This window comes from Sceloporus occidentalis, unplaced genomic scaffold (genome assembly GCF_023333645.1).
Source record: "Sceloporus occidentalis isolate IW3139 unplaced genomic scaffold, rSceOcc1.0.p SCAF_1, whole genome shotgun sequence".
NCBI classification, from domain to species: domain Eukaryota; kingdom Metazoa; phylum Chordata; class Lepidosauria; order Squamata; family Phrynosomatidae; genus Sceloporus; species Sceloporus occidentalis.
In genome coordinates, this window is record NW_028316981.1 from 255,764,091 (window position 1) to 255,779,578 (window position 15,488).

Sequence of the window (15,488 nt, forward strand, 5' to 3'; positions counted from 1 at the left end):
AAAATCAGAATGATAGCTGAATTTGTAAGGAGGGTTTTTCATGTAGTCTATTCAATGCTACAAACCAAACTTGCTACCATAGTGTCCTTGGGCAAAGCAAAAGATGTTTGATATGGACACCTGGAAGTACCTACTATGCACGTGAAAGGCAATGAAATTAGATTAATTCTTTAGAAATATTTTGTGTAAAACTGCACACAAATAACCAAGCAGTGGCCAGGACTAATGAAATAGATTCAGTAGTATTTGATATTTCTTTTTTTTCCTTTTTTTAAAAAAAATATCTTTATTAAAGTATCTTGTTTACAAAGCCCACGTTCTTCCAACATATAACAATGACATATATCCTCAGATTACAAATCCAATGTATATTAGACTTAATCATTAAACTTTCAACAGAAATTCATATTTCTAATGGCATTAAGCAATGATGTCATCTCTTAGCTCCCTCTCTTTTCTCTGGTTAAGGAGCCATTAACATTTCATATAAGACTTGAAAGCCTTTTGTGAATTTATATCCAGAAAATATTGCTCTTACTATCTTGAATCCGCCCATAGAACTCGTAAATGTAACACATCAGATAATAGTTTATGGTAAATAGTGGCCCTCAGAATTAATCTCGCTTTTTCAGCCTACTTGTTGGCAAGTGACATGGAAAAACTATGTACAGAAACAAAGATAGGCATGAGGACTAATCTAATCAGATTTTTGAATGTTAATTTACCAGAAAGGTTTAATAAGGTGATTAAGATAAACTACAAAGGGCTATATAGAATTATTAGATATTAATAATAATAATAATAATAATAATAATAAATCGTTTATTTCTAGCCCACCTTTCCATGAGATCAAGGCGGATTACAACATCATAGAGCAACAAACGATAAATATCAATACAATATAAAACAAAATCAGAGATTAAAACAAGGAATTAAAAACACAGATTAAAAACCTTACAAAAACTAGCCAAAGTGCAGGTGCAAAAGGAGGGGGGGGAAGCAATTACAACTGGGGGAAAGTGCAATTACATGTGATAAGTAAAAAGATGGACAAAGATGACTCATACGTGGGAATATTTTGTCTGAACCAATTTTCTGATACAAGTATATAAGTAAGTTCTGCTATAACATGATATTTGTGTTCCTAAAAAGGTGTGCATTATAGTAACTTGCACTCTAAAAACAATAGGATTTATGGGGAAGATAGGGTTAGATACATTATTCGTACCTAACCTATTTACAGTCAGCCCTTCTTATACACATATTTTTTATACACGGATTCAACCATACACAGTTTGAAAATGTTCCAAAAAAGTATAAATTTCAAATATCAAACCTTGATTTTCCATTTTTTATAAGGGATACCATTTTGCTATGTCAGATTTAATGGGACTTGTGCATACACAGATTTTGTTATACATGGGGGATCTTGGAACCAAACCCCAACATATAACAAGGGTCCACTGTATTTACTTACAGTATTTATACCCGGATCTTCAGCCCTAAAGGCTCTCAGAGCGGTTTACAGATACTATGTATCCCACCTCATATCTTCACCCTCATATTTGTCCCCATGAGTGTAATTTCTGTTACAAATCATAAGTAATTTTCATATGCAGGGAGGCATATATATATCCCAAGTCCCAGATACTACGGAGAAATATGTACAATTGTAAAAATACATATTTTATTGTTTTCCTTGTCAGCTCCTCCTTTTCCCCTTTGACTTTCTTGGTGCATTTGCTTCCCTATCTGTGTAAGAATAAAATTGTGTGGGTAAAAATAATGTTTGGGCATGATGATTTTATAGGGCTCACTGCATGTTGTTGTGTCAAGAAGCAGTTTTTGTTCTGACATCATTCCTATGATTGATTTCTGCTGATCTTTGTTGAAGTGCAAGGAATTCATTTTTGTATTTGAACTCTGATATATGTGTTTTTGCCTCCTTTCACTTTTTTTAATGTTTAGGAATGATTTGCTTATGGTGTGTCGCCAACTGAACATGGAGGAGTCTGTGGCAGAGATAATGCAGCAGCTTGGTGCAGATGAAAATGGGAAAATCTCCTTTCAGGATTTTACACGATGTCGTATGCAGCTTGTGCGAGAAATCAGGAAGGAAGAAGTGGAACTTTCTGTGAAATCGGGTGATTCTTTTAAAAAGAAAACACTGAAGGACAGAATAGCTTCCTGGCCAACAAGTAGTGATAACAGTTTGGGTAAGTTTGGCCCCTTTATGACTGTGAACATATGATACCTGGTATAGTCTCAAGATTCTGCCTGTTGTAGAGCTTCTGCAGTCTCTGTTCCCTTTTGTTGCCAGCTCATGGAATTTCAGTCATGCACTCAGTATATTGAACTGTGCACTTAATGTTCATCAATGTACTGTACATTTAGTATTATGTATGGTGATGCATTGTTTTATGCATATATATGTCTTGGGGACACACTGTAAAATAGGTTAAAAACACACTTCAGAAATAATCCCGTTTGAGACTGCTTTAACTGCCCTGGAGCAGTGCTGGGGAACTGTGAAAAATGTAGTCTTGTGAGACATTTAGCCTTCTCTGTCAGAGAGCTCTGGTGCCACAATAAACTACAATTCCTAGGATTTCCTAGCATTGAGCCAGGGCAGTTAAAATAGTCGCAAAGTGGATTATTTCTGCAGTATGTTTTGGACCATAGTTTTCCAATGCATGAAAAATTGTTCAACTTAAGACATTTTCCATACATTATGTTAAGTTTATTTATACATTTATTTTCAAACACCTATATGCAGCTGTGTTCTGGGAAATGTGTGATGTAGGTCCAAAACACACTGCAGAAATAATCCAGACTGCTTTAACTGACCTGGCTCAGTGCTAATTTTTCTTCTCTCAGGCACATAACCTTAAATTTAAACCCCAGTGATGATTTGCTGTCTTTTGAAGTTTATTGTTCTGACAAACAGCAACAGCCTGCTTCTCTGCATTGAAATCAAGAACTAAAAGGGGTGGTGCATCCCATTCATTGTTTCCAATGAGGATTGGGCATAGGCGGAATTCGCCTTTCGCGGGGAGGGGTCCGGAACGGATCCCCCACGTAAGGCGAGAGCCGACTGTATATAGAAATATATACCCCATTATATATTAGCCATTTTTTCAGGAGATAATCCACACATAATATAATAGAAAGGCAGTGTTGGTCCCTGGGACCCCTTATGATAAAATATATAATAGTGGCCATGTTGAGTGGCAGTTAGTTACATTCCCTGTCTTGGATTGATGTCCAAATTAAAATATACAGTAAATGGAAAGGATACATTTTTTTTAAATGTTGAAATTATTGCATATTATCTAAGACCTATATAAGGAAAAGTTTAGAGCAGTGTTCCCGAACTTGTTCTCTTCCAAATGTTTTGGAACTCAAGACCCCATGTCCCTCATTATTTGCCGTATGAACAGTGGCTGATGGGATTTGTAGTACAGTGCTCTCTTAAAGAATACTCTGCATCGTAACGTGGGAATATATTAATAGGACAAGCATCCTTGGATTGAATGTTGGACTATTGTTAGGCAGTTATTTTACTGTTAAAATTTAATTTAGAATGATAGGTAATTATTTTTGTTGCCCTCTGTGTGTGTGTGTGTGTGTGTGTGTGTGTAGACTTCAGTATTCCTGAATTGCATTCTGGCCTATCAGTAGACATTTCTATTTACATTTTCATTATGATATGAACTGGCGCTAAGAATAGATGACTTGAAGGCATGTATCCACTCACAGTATTATGATGCCACCTACTGAACACAAGAAAACAATCATTCATTTCTTTTTTTCTTTGTGGCTAACAGATGCTTTGTGTGGATAGATGGAAAGCAGGATGTGTTATGTGAACTAAAACTCTATAGAATGGCTTGGATTTAAAGCAGAATATCAGGTGACACTGGTCTGAAACACACTACAGAAATAATCTAGTTTGAGACTGTTTGAACTGCCCTGGGGAATCATAGTTTATTGTGGCACTGGAGCTCTCTGACAAAGAAGGCTAAATGTCTCACAAAACCACAGTTCCCAGAATTCCCTAGCATTGAGCCAGGGCAGTTAAAGCAGTCTGAAACTGGATTATTTCTGCAGTATGGACCACTGACATCCAAGAATAGACTGGATATCTGAAGAAGTAGTCTTCACGCAGATAACAGGAAACTTTTTTGTTTTGTAGAAAGAATGTCAGAGTAGACATATTAAGAATTCAAATTCTGCTGGATAATTCAGTAAAGATTATAATCAAGAAAATTTAAGATTCTGCTTATCTAGATTTATTATCAGTCTGGACGTGGCATTTTCCACAACACTGGTCTGGATGGTAGATGTGAGAGATTTCTGTAATCTCTAAAATTTGTTATGGCGTGATGAACTGAAGAGGAGTTTTATCAAATTTACTGGAAGAATTCTTTAAAGCTTTTCTGTTGTAATTAAGGCAACAACTTTGGCTTGATTGTGCCCTTTAATTTGGAAACCTGAACTGCCAGAATATATACTTAACCTCCCAGCCACACACCCCTGTTGCCATGAAATACACTTTTCAGTTTCAGATTTTGGTCATAAATATTGAAGATGTGTTTTCATTGTAGTCTTGTAATAATCTAAGATTACTGCTTACTTTACCTAGACATCTTCAAAATATGCATTTACAAACTAGAAAGTGCTGTAGTCAGTCACTTCAGTATTCATTATTTTTCACTTTTTTAGATTATAAGAAATATTACAAAATAAAATGAATCTGAATACTGATGGCTTTGGTACCAGTATGATTTTTGGAGTATTGCCTGAATTGTGGATTTATTACATTATTGTTGCTATTGTTGCTGTTATATTTATTTATATATTCCACCTTTTCCCCAGTCTGAGATTCAAGGCTGGCTACAAATTTTAGAACGGGTAAAACCAAAAAATGTAATCATATAAAAGTTTAAAATATAGCTATAAATAAAATTAAAAGCACTTAAAACTGAACCATTAAAAAGAAGGTATAACAACACAGTACATGGAAGGCCCTTTCCCTTCTGAGCAGTAAGCTCTCAGATAGCTGCTGAAACAAAAAAGTGTTCACCTGCCTACAAAAGGATAGCAAGGAAGGCACTAGTCTAACCTCTGTAAGAAGGGAGTTCCAGAGCTTGGGAGTACCCACCAAGAATAATACGATGTTCAGATATAAGGCTGTAATCCTCTACCCCTCTGAAATGTATCCTAAGCTAGTAAGTGGTACATATTTCTCCCTCTTCAGGAAGGTAAGGGAGATCCTCCTGTGGGGTTCCTCCCAGGATGGTAGCGATCTATCCCCTTGTCACCAGTGGAGCCAAAAACAGAATGGTTCTCAGGATTCCTGAGGATCTTCAGGACCTTAGGACTGCTGGCAGTGTTGCAAAGATCACTAAATAATCTCATGCACGAGAAAGGGCGTACAGGAGGAAAATATATTTTTGTTACTTTCATGAAATACACTGTATCTAGCAATAGAGTTGCTAGCAATAGTCTTAGAGTATCAAACCCAAATACCTAACGCTTCTCTAGAGAAAATATTCAGCACAATGTAGGATGAAAATAAAAATCGGCTGCCTTAAAATTTTTAGCTTTCAACAGCAAATATATCATTTGCAATTTTTTTAAGATATTGAAATAAGTTTAGCTTTTAAAAATACAAATTAAAGCCACTCTGATAGCCTTTAGGGCTGAAGGGCTGGGTATAAGTACTCTAATAAATAAAAATTAAAATAAAATGTTTTCTCTTAAATGAAATTTAGCTAGGTTAGAATGTTTTATTGTCCCTTTGATCGTTCAGGTCTTGTGGAGTAAATTTGTAGGCATGTTTTAATCCTCATGAGAATCATAGAATTATATAAAAGCAAGAATCCAAGCATTTGTTTATTTTAACAGTGATGGGGCTATGAAAGATAATGAGATACCAGATGGTGAAATATAATGAGTAGGTTGGAGAAAAGGCATGTAACTCATTCTGTAAATCTTTCATTTTTATTGCTCTGAATGAAATATTTAATATATATGAAAATGACCTGCCAAATTGCATATTTTGTGGAAAATCCATCTTTCATCTGCTGCTTTTATTTTATTTTTTATTATATAACAAACCACACCATACTCCCCCATCTCCTTCCCTTCTACCATCATACCTCTAAAATTACATACTCCCTTGCCGAAGTTGATTTATTACTCTAGCTCTTCCAACTCCTGATTTTCCCTTTCTTACTTACCTTTGGAACCTTGCTTTCTTGGTTTCTTAATATTCCGTGCACTAACATTCTTAACATCTTTATCTTAATTACTCAACTTGTATTCCTTCTCTGCTTTCTTTCCTATGTTTCCCTTTTATCAATTATATTTAGATTTTAACTGTTCTAAATATCTTTCCAATACTTCCCATTCTTTTTCTATCTTTTGTATTTTCCTTTCCTTCATCAGTCCAGTAAGTTTATCCATATCCATCAACCTGATCAACTTTTGTTAACTAGTCTTCTATCATTGGTATTTTAGATTTCTTCCAATATCTTGCATATGTTACTCTCGCAGCAGTTACCATATATAGAACCAGCTTTTCATTATCTTTTCCTATATCCTCATAGAATCATAGAGTTGGAAGAGACCACAAGAGCCATCCAGTCCAACCCCCTGCCATGCAGGAACTCTCAATCAAAGCATCCCCGACAGATGGCCATCCAGCCTCTGTTTAAAGACCTCCAAGGAAGGAGACTCCACTACACTACGAGGGAGTGTGTTCCACTGTCGAACAGCCCTTACTGTCAGGAAGTTCCTACTAATGTTGAGGTGGAATCTCTTTTCCTGTAGCTTGCATCCATTATTCCGGGTCCTGTTCCCTGTAGCAGCAGAAGACAAGCTTGTTCCCTCCTGAATATGACAGCCCTTCAAATATTTAAGCAGGGCTACCATATCACCTCTTAACCTTCTTTTTTCCAGGCTAAACATCCCCAGCTCCCTCAGTCGTTCCTCATAGGACATGGTTTCCAGACCCTTCAGCATTTTAGTCGCCCTCCTTTGGACATGCTCTAGTTTCTCAACATCCTTTTTGAATTGTGGTGCCCAGAACTGGACACAATATGCCACGTGAGGCCTGACCAAAGCAGAATACAGTGGCACTATTACTTCCCTTGATCTAAACACTATACTTTTATTGGTGCAGCCCAAAATTGCATTGGCCTTTTTAGCTGCCGCATCACACTGTTGACTCATGTTCAACTTGTGGTTTACTTGGACTCCTAGATCCCTTTCACACGTAGTTTCATTCCGCCAGGTGTCCCCCATCCTATATCTGTGCATTTCATTTTTCCGCCCTAAGTGCAGTACCTTACATTTCTCCGTGTTGAATTTCATTTTGTTAGCTTTGGCCCAGCTTTCTAGTCTATTCAGGTCATTTTGAATTTTGACCCTGTCCTCCTAATTTGGTGTCATCTGCAAATTTGATGAATATGCCCCCAATTCTGTCATCCAAGTCATTGATAAAGATGTTGAATAGCATTGGGCCCAGGACAGAACCCTGTGGGACCCCACTGATCATTTCTCTCCAGGATGAAAAAGAACTATTGTTGAGCACCCTTTGGGTTCGGCCGGTCAACCAATTACAAATCCATCTAACAGTTACCTTTTTCCCAGCAGAGAGGGCCCTGTCCTCCTGTAATCTGGGTTTAGTTCCTCCTATTTGCTCCTGTAGGCAGGGACAATAAACAAAAGACCGGCCCCTATATAGGGAGGAGCTAGCCCCCCTGAGCCTCAGTCTTGTTCCTGCCTATGCTCCTAGCAGGATGTGTCTCTTCGAGCCAGCAAGGTTTTTCCTTTCTCGAAAGCGGTTTGAGAGTTCTCTTGGCCTTCCCTTCTCCTCTCTCCTGCCTTTCCACCCTTCTTTGGTGGTGGCTATGGCAGAGGACCCCGAGAGCATGGGTGAAGGGCCATCCTTAGCCCAGGCTTCCCTAGCTCAGGGTCTGCCAGCTCAACAGAAGGAGCTGGCTTCAGAGAGAGACCCATTGGGATGTGTTTGCTGTTGCTCTGCAGCTTCTTCACTACTGCCACTTCAGTCCTTTTCTTCTCTTCGTTTCTTTTGCTGCCTTGGGAGCATGAAGAAGGACTTAATATGGCAAGGGCTCCCAGGATTGGAGCCCACATTTCACAAGCTTGTTTGCAAGAATGTCATGGGAAACTTTGTTAAAGGCCTTACTGAAATCAAGATAAACTATATCCACAGCATTCCCTTCATCTACCAATTTGGTCATTTTATCAAAGAAAGAGATTAGACTTGTCTGGTATGACATATTTCTCTGAAACCCATGTTGACTCTTTGTGATTATGGAGTTGCCTTCTAGATGTTCACAGACTCTCTGTTTAATGATCTGCTCTAGAATCTTTCCTGGTATTGATGTCAGGCTAACTGGATGATAATTGTTGGGATCCTCTTTTTTCCCCTTTTTGAAGATGGGGACAACGTTTGCCTTCCTCCAGTCTGCTCGGACTTCTCCTGTCCTCCAGGAGTTCTCAAAGATTATTGCTAATGGCTCCGATACTACATTTGCCAGTTCTTTTAATACTCTTGGATGTAGTTCATCTGGTCCTGGATTTCCCAGTTTACCATTAACTATATTTAACAGATATAATTCTGGTTTTACTTCCCATTTTCTTCTCAACATGTGCTGCATTGTCCAATGAATATTTTGCTTGTCCACCAACAATGGTACACGGTACCCATTTTATCAACACATTTCCAACACTTACTGGATGCTCCCCTATACATCTTTGCCAACATTTCTGGTGTTAGAGGCCATTTATAGAGCATCTTGTAAAAGTTTCCTTTATATTCATACTTAATGTAAAACTAACTCTTCTTGTCCATGCCCTTTCCCACTGTTCTAATGGTATGACATTTCCTATATTTTGTGCCCAACTAGTCATGCACTCTTTTACTAGTTCTTTTTCCATTTCTATTTCATTAATTTCTTGTAGATTTTACCAGTCAGATGTTCTTGTTCATCACATAACAATCTATCCAATTCCGCCTTTGCTATTTCAATTCCATCCAATTTTTTATCCATCTTAAACCTCTCCCATAATTTCTTTACATATACCAATTATAATAATATCCTTCTTTCTCCAGGTCTCCTATCATTTTTAATTTATAGTCCTTTTTTAAAATTGATATCAAATCCTTGTATGCTAACCAACCCCTTTCAGACATCTTTTCTCTTTTTTATAAGGCTTCATGTGGAGAACACCATATCAATATTTTCCTATATAGTTTTTCTTATATTTTAGCCATGTTCTTATTAGGGCTTTCCTGATGATATGGTCATTGAAGCCTTTATGTACCTTCAATTTGTCATAGCACAAATATGCATGCCACCTGAACCTTAAATGTATACCTTCTAGCGACAACATATTCTCTTCTTCTAGCTTTAGCCAATCTCTTAACTATATTAAACAACATGTCTTATGATTTTAGAGTCTTGAAGATTTTTTAGAATGACTTGTGTGGTTTTCTTTTTTTCCCCATCTGCAGCTTTTTTAAAATGCAGGTGGGAACAGGATATAACAGGTCATAAGGCAATGCCTTGATTTGTAATGGTTATTTTATATTTAAAAAGTTTCTTCGGGGTTTCTGATTGGTCACTTAGGCCCCTTACAGACAGGCCAAAATAAAGCTGCTTCGAGTCACTTTGGAGGTATGCTGTTTCAGTGGTGCATGCGTCCTAAGAGTCCAGAAGCCGCGTCAAAGCCACGATCCAGTCCTAAGGACTGGAGCGCAGCTTTGGTGCAGCTTCTGGACTCTTAGGATGCATGCATCATTGAAACAGCAAACCTCCAAAGTGACCCGAAGCAGCTTTATTTTGGTCTGTCTGTATGGGGCCTTATAGTACATTTGGTGAGGCTAACCATTATTATGTTAATCTCTTATTAGCACTTAGCCAAGTCTGTGATTTGTTACAATAGCTAAGCAAAAGGTGTAACCCCTGTAACTCCTTCACCCCCAAATTGTAGCATGTACTCTTTGCCTGACCATAATCTTTAGAATACATTTTGCATGTATTTTTAGCATTACTTTGTCTCCATGCTCTTGCTACATGTTTCTTTGGCCAAAAGCAGCCGGGAGGGTGGGGGGAGTGGGGGGATTTTTATTTACCAATATTTGCTTGTAGTCTAAATTTTACATTTATTTCAGATGTAAATTCAAATGCCCATGTTTCCTTGATTGCACTGAAATTACAGCAGGATTTTTCTCTGATATATTTTACATAGTTTTCTTCAGCCTGTCTTTTAGAGGAGAGTAAACAATGTGATCATGATTCATATATTATTTGTCACTGTTCTGGTCCTTTTGTTCCTTTTCAATAGTTTTTAGGTAGTTTGCAGTGAGTATGCTCTGAATAAATTGTATTTTACTGAGGTATCAGGGCAGCTGTAGCTGAGAGTAATTAACATTATATAGTATGAGACAAGATTTTGGCCTTTAACTGATGCTTTGGTTCAGTGCACTGCAGCTGTTCTCTGATTGTTCAGATATTTCTGTTATTAAATGGGCATTATGGGTACTTATTAGAACAGAAGATACAGCATTAACAGTTTAAGAAAAAGACCATACATGCTTATAAATAATAATAATAAAAGTTTTATTTTTATACCGCCCTTCTTGCAATCCGGGCGGTGCACAACATATCAAACAATCACAGATACAATAAAAATACAATTAAAACCCACATTAAAAACCCGTTCTGGCCAGCTTGCAACTGCTGTCGGGGGGGGGGGGGGGGAGACTAACTGGAACTTGTGTCCGGGAATGCTAACTGGAACAGGAAGGTCTTTAATTCCTTCCTGAACTGGGCCAGGGAGGTGGCCGAGCTGTATGTATATTAAGTTTTTAAAATGTAGCTATCATTGGTTTCTGAATGATGTTATTGCTCATACCTTCACATTAAAATGCTTTTGGCAAAATGCATGTTTGTGTTTAAAATGCTTCTGAGCTACTCTTCAGCCAAACCTTTCAAGGTATCATACAGGTCAAAATAATAGTAGTAAAGTTATAATAAAGCAAATCACAGCAAAATAGCATAGAATAAAATACCAGCATAAAACCAATTTTGTACAACTGAAATACACCATAGGCCTGGAAAAATATTTTCCCACCACTTGCACTAAAATTAAAAAGTGAATGACACTAGGCAGACTTCTTTGGAGAACATATGACAATGACCAGATGCCACATCTCAAATTACCATTTTCAGCTTCCATCTACCGCTCTCCATAATGTGAAAGGGCCTGGGGCATGGTATCTGAGGCTAATCAGAACATTCATGCAGGCTTCTTAAATTATGTACCCTGGTCCCAAACATTTTATGGTCAGACATAGCACTTTGAATTGTGTTTGAAAGAGACCCAGAATTCTGTTTGAGATGGAAAGAGATGTTCCAATCAATAATGGTGTTTTTTAAATTCTAATTCAGTTTCAGAAAAGACTTACAGTCCTGTGTGCAGTGCATTGTGTTAACCTAAATATGCATGCATAATGTTGACTTGGCGCTGTCTCCATGTAGCACACGGTTGTGTAATGATTATAGCACTGGACTTAGGAGATATAGATTTAAGTTTCCACTGAGCCATGAAATTTCTTGGATGACTGGGACAATAATACACTATTCTTTTCACTTACCTGATAGGATTGTTTTGAGGATAAAGTGGAACTAAATATGTTGCCTTGAGCTCTTTGGAGGAAAAGCAGGATAGAAGTGTAAAAGTAATTAATTAATTAATTAATTAATTAATTAATTTGGTGGTTGGAGCATGAGTGGTGAAAGGACTTCCAAGGAAGAACTTGGTCTTTCAGGGCAATGAACCTGGTCTTTCAGGGGAATGCATTCTAATCCAAAACACATTGAATAAGATGGTCCAGATGAACCAGGAACCTATAGCACCTCAGTCTTCTCTAGATTAAACTTTAATTTGTTTCTCTTATGCAGTTCATTACTGATTGTGGGCAACAATTCATAAAACCCACTGATTAATTTGAGGACAAAAGATCTGGTATCATTTTATTTATTTATTTATTTATTTATTTATTTATTTATTTATTTCCTTCCTTCCTTCCTTCCTTCCTTCCTTCCTTCCTTCCAAATGGATACCACTGATACTTTGTTTCAGATGACTTTACTCTAAGGTTTCATTTGGACAGAAGTGAGAAGTACATGTGGTACTTCAAGTGATATTAGACTTAAGACTCTCATTGGCCCAGTTGGCTAGTGGTTGGGGAAGATGTGGATTGTATTCAGTCCCCATTTAGGGAGCTACAGAATCTGCATGCCTGCTAGAAATATAAAACAGTTCAGATTCACTGTGAGATAAAATACATTCCTTACTTAAGGTGACAAATATGCACTATACTAGGTGCAAAGATAACCAAGTTCCTTCTTTTCCTGTAAAGCTGAATTTGATGTTTGTTTGTTTTTATGAAGCTGAAGGGTATAAACAAATTTGACTTTCAGATCATCTGTAAAATATATTTCTTAGGGATATACTACATATGACATTAAAGACATCATTGTATTGGTGTTCGGTTATTCTTTTTTAACCATCAGAGAGCAGCTTTGGGAAAGATCAAGACTGGGATAGTAACAAAGCATAGCATATGTTTTTAATGCTGGTTCTTTTGCCATAAGCCTGCTGAGAGGAAGAGAAAGAAAGGAAGAAGGGGATAACAACAACAACAACAACAGTGCTTATTTATAATGCCCTTTCCACCAAAGGGTGGCACATCAGAACATATAGAATAAAAATGAACAATAAAACACCACACTATAAAATGCTAAAATACTAAATACTAAGTTAATATACCAATATGCTAAAAACAAAGACAAACAAAATCCACATCAGTCGCTACTCATCTCCGCCACCTTAGGCATGTTCAGGTGAATTGAAGAGGAAAGTCTTCAGCCCTTTACCAAAGTGAATCAGATCCTCCTCCAGCTGGAGGTGCAAAGAAAGACTGTTCCACAAACGCAAAGCAGATGCTGAAAGGCTTGCAGCCTTGACAGAATTGCATGCATTGGTTTCTAGATGGTACATACCATGCTAGCCAAGCTGCCAAATTGGAGGGGGGGGGGGAAGAGATTAAAACGCAGGGCTTTAAATACTAGGGCCATTTTTTTATACTGAGCCCTGGCCCAAACTGGTAGCCAGTTGAGGGATTTGCCAAGGGAAGGAACATGTGAGTATTTGGGGGGATTTAAGACATGAGTAGGACTGATGCTAAAAATAGTTTTGGGGCAACAGGAAAATTCTACAGTATCTTCTGCTTTTCCTGTTCTGCAGTTGAATCACTGTGGGGTATTAGCTCTTATCTTTTGGGGGTGGGGGTGAGGGAAGATGCCTGACATCAGCTATCCATGAGTGGCATCTGCACTCTCAGGTTGCCAATGTAATCTTCTGTTGGCTGGGTACTCTAAGCATAGACCTATTCACTTTAAGCAGCAATTCCCACTGCAAATGGTTCTGCAGCAATGGTCCATGCAAGGAAAGGGGTCTCAGGGCTGCCTTCCTCTAGCATGGGGGTGTGTCCCTAGGTATATATAATTTTTCCTGCCTCCTGTTCATCATGAAAGTAGTGGTGAAATTCAGAGATTACAGTGCCAGAGGAATCCTCATAACCTCATGGTGGCCACATCAGCTGTTGTTTGTCCCATTTCTCTATTTCAGCTGCAGGATCTACTGCATCATTGCAAACTTTTTACCCAGACTAGACATCCAAATGCTCAAACTCACATCAAGCATGGTGGATCAGCTGGATCAGGTATAACAGAGGATCTTAGGCGGGTTACAAACTGCCACTTACAACGCGATCCGTGCGTGCTAGGGTTAGGAAGGGGCGTGTTAGGGTTAGGAAGAGTCACCCCTTCCTAACCGGCCCTGGCCTCAACACGTGCGGAGCGCGTCGTAAATGACGGTGCCCATCCACATGGGCGCCGCCATTTTGATGTCTTGGACGCATAGCATCCAGACGTGTCGCGGTGGAAGTGACGCCGCGAGGGCGTGCTTCGCCCCTCGCAGCGCCACTTCCGCGTTTTGAAAAGGAGCGCCATTTCGGTGCTCCTTTTTCGCTGCGCCGGGAAGCCTTGCGGTCTGACCGCTGGGGCTTCCCTCCGCAGCGAATGGCAGCGGCGGGAGAACGGCCGCTTGAGGGCGGTCTGTAACCCGCCTTAGTCCCGAGACACCCATCCACTTGTTTCTCCTACTTTTACTCTTAAGATGTTAGTCCATTTCCTCTAGTTTCCCATTGATAACGATATCTCACCCTAAGCAGCCCACCTGGAATACATCCTGTCATTCTTTTTCAACCTTGGACAAGATAGGCTTTTCATCTGGCCAGCATTTCTGCCACTCATTGCCCTCCAGATGTCACCTCCTGGTTCATGCACCCAATTTTCAAGGCCTTTTTAAGAGACCCAACAATCTCCACCACCCCCAACCATGTCACCTCGTACATGAGACCTACCACTAGTATTCTTGTCCTTCATGGGGAAACCATATACCAGTAAACCCATGGCCCACTATGATTTCATGCTTCTTACTTCCAAGACTTCCTTCTTGTTCACTGTTACATCTGCTAGGCATTGTAGGGGAGATATGTGCCGTCGAACATAACTCCTCTTAATTATGACAGAGCAGTGCTGCTTCCAGATTCAACCTTTCTTTCAAAGGTGGTGGTCTGCTTCCACCTTATGCAAAAAATAATAGCAAACTTTACAGGTAATTCAGGCAATGGAGAGAATCTTTCACTCTCTTGATGTGAGTAGGGCATCTGCCTTTTATATGGATAGAACTAAAAAACTTTCAAAATTCCCCAAAGTTGTTCATGGGTGTGTTAAAAAAGGCCTCACATTTTCCCAACTGTCTGTCTTCCGTATGAACTCACTCAGAGATTGAATCCAGTCATTGTTGGGAGCTTATCTATATGAGCCACGGCGACATCAACCACTTTCTTCCATGGTATCTGCAGTGCAATTGCTAGCTCCCAACCAATAGCATTTATCCAACATCTCAACATTGATACCAAGTTGCAGACAGAACATTGTTTGGACAGGCAATGCTCTCAGCTATATGAAGGAGGACAAGTTGCGTATCTGTAACTGGTTCATCAAATGGTCATCCCTCAAGGTGCCATTTCTGTGTCTTGACATTGCCAGTGTCAGACATGTAACTAAGCTTATCAGTGGGAATATGTGCAGTAGAGAAGGGGTGTAGCTAATGGCTAGGTTTCTTTTTCAGCTTTTCCAGCAGCAACAGCCTAAGTGTATAAGTTCACAGGTAAGCATACAAAGAACCACAGTTACGTATAAGAAACAAGTCCGTTTATTATATACAGTGCACCAGTGTTTTATGCGGGCACAGCATATGCGGCTTTCAGCATATGCTGAAAGCCGCGCCGGAAAAGCCACTCGTGCGCCATGGAA

The 15,488-nt window shown here is 38.9% G+C and overlaps 1 protein-coding gene across 3 annotated transcripts in view; it reads left to right on the forward strand.

The window, feature by feature from the left end:
• MCC (MCC regulator of Wnt signaling pathway) overlaps positions 1-15,488 on the forward strand; it is a 293,206-nt gene that overhangs the window by 24,151 nt on the left and 253,567 nt on the right. For all 3 annotated transcript variants that reach the window (XM_089492179.1, XM_089492187.1, XM_089492193.1), the window contains exon 2: positions 1,969-2,216. In XM_089492179.1, coding sequence (XP_089348305.1) covers positions 1,969-2,216 — 248 coding nt within the window. The remainder of the gene's footprint in view (positions 1-1,968; positions 2,217-15,488) is intronic.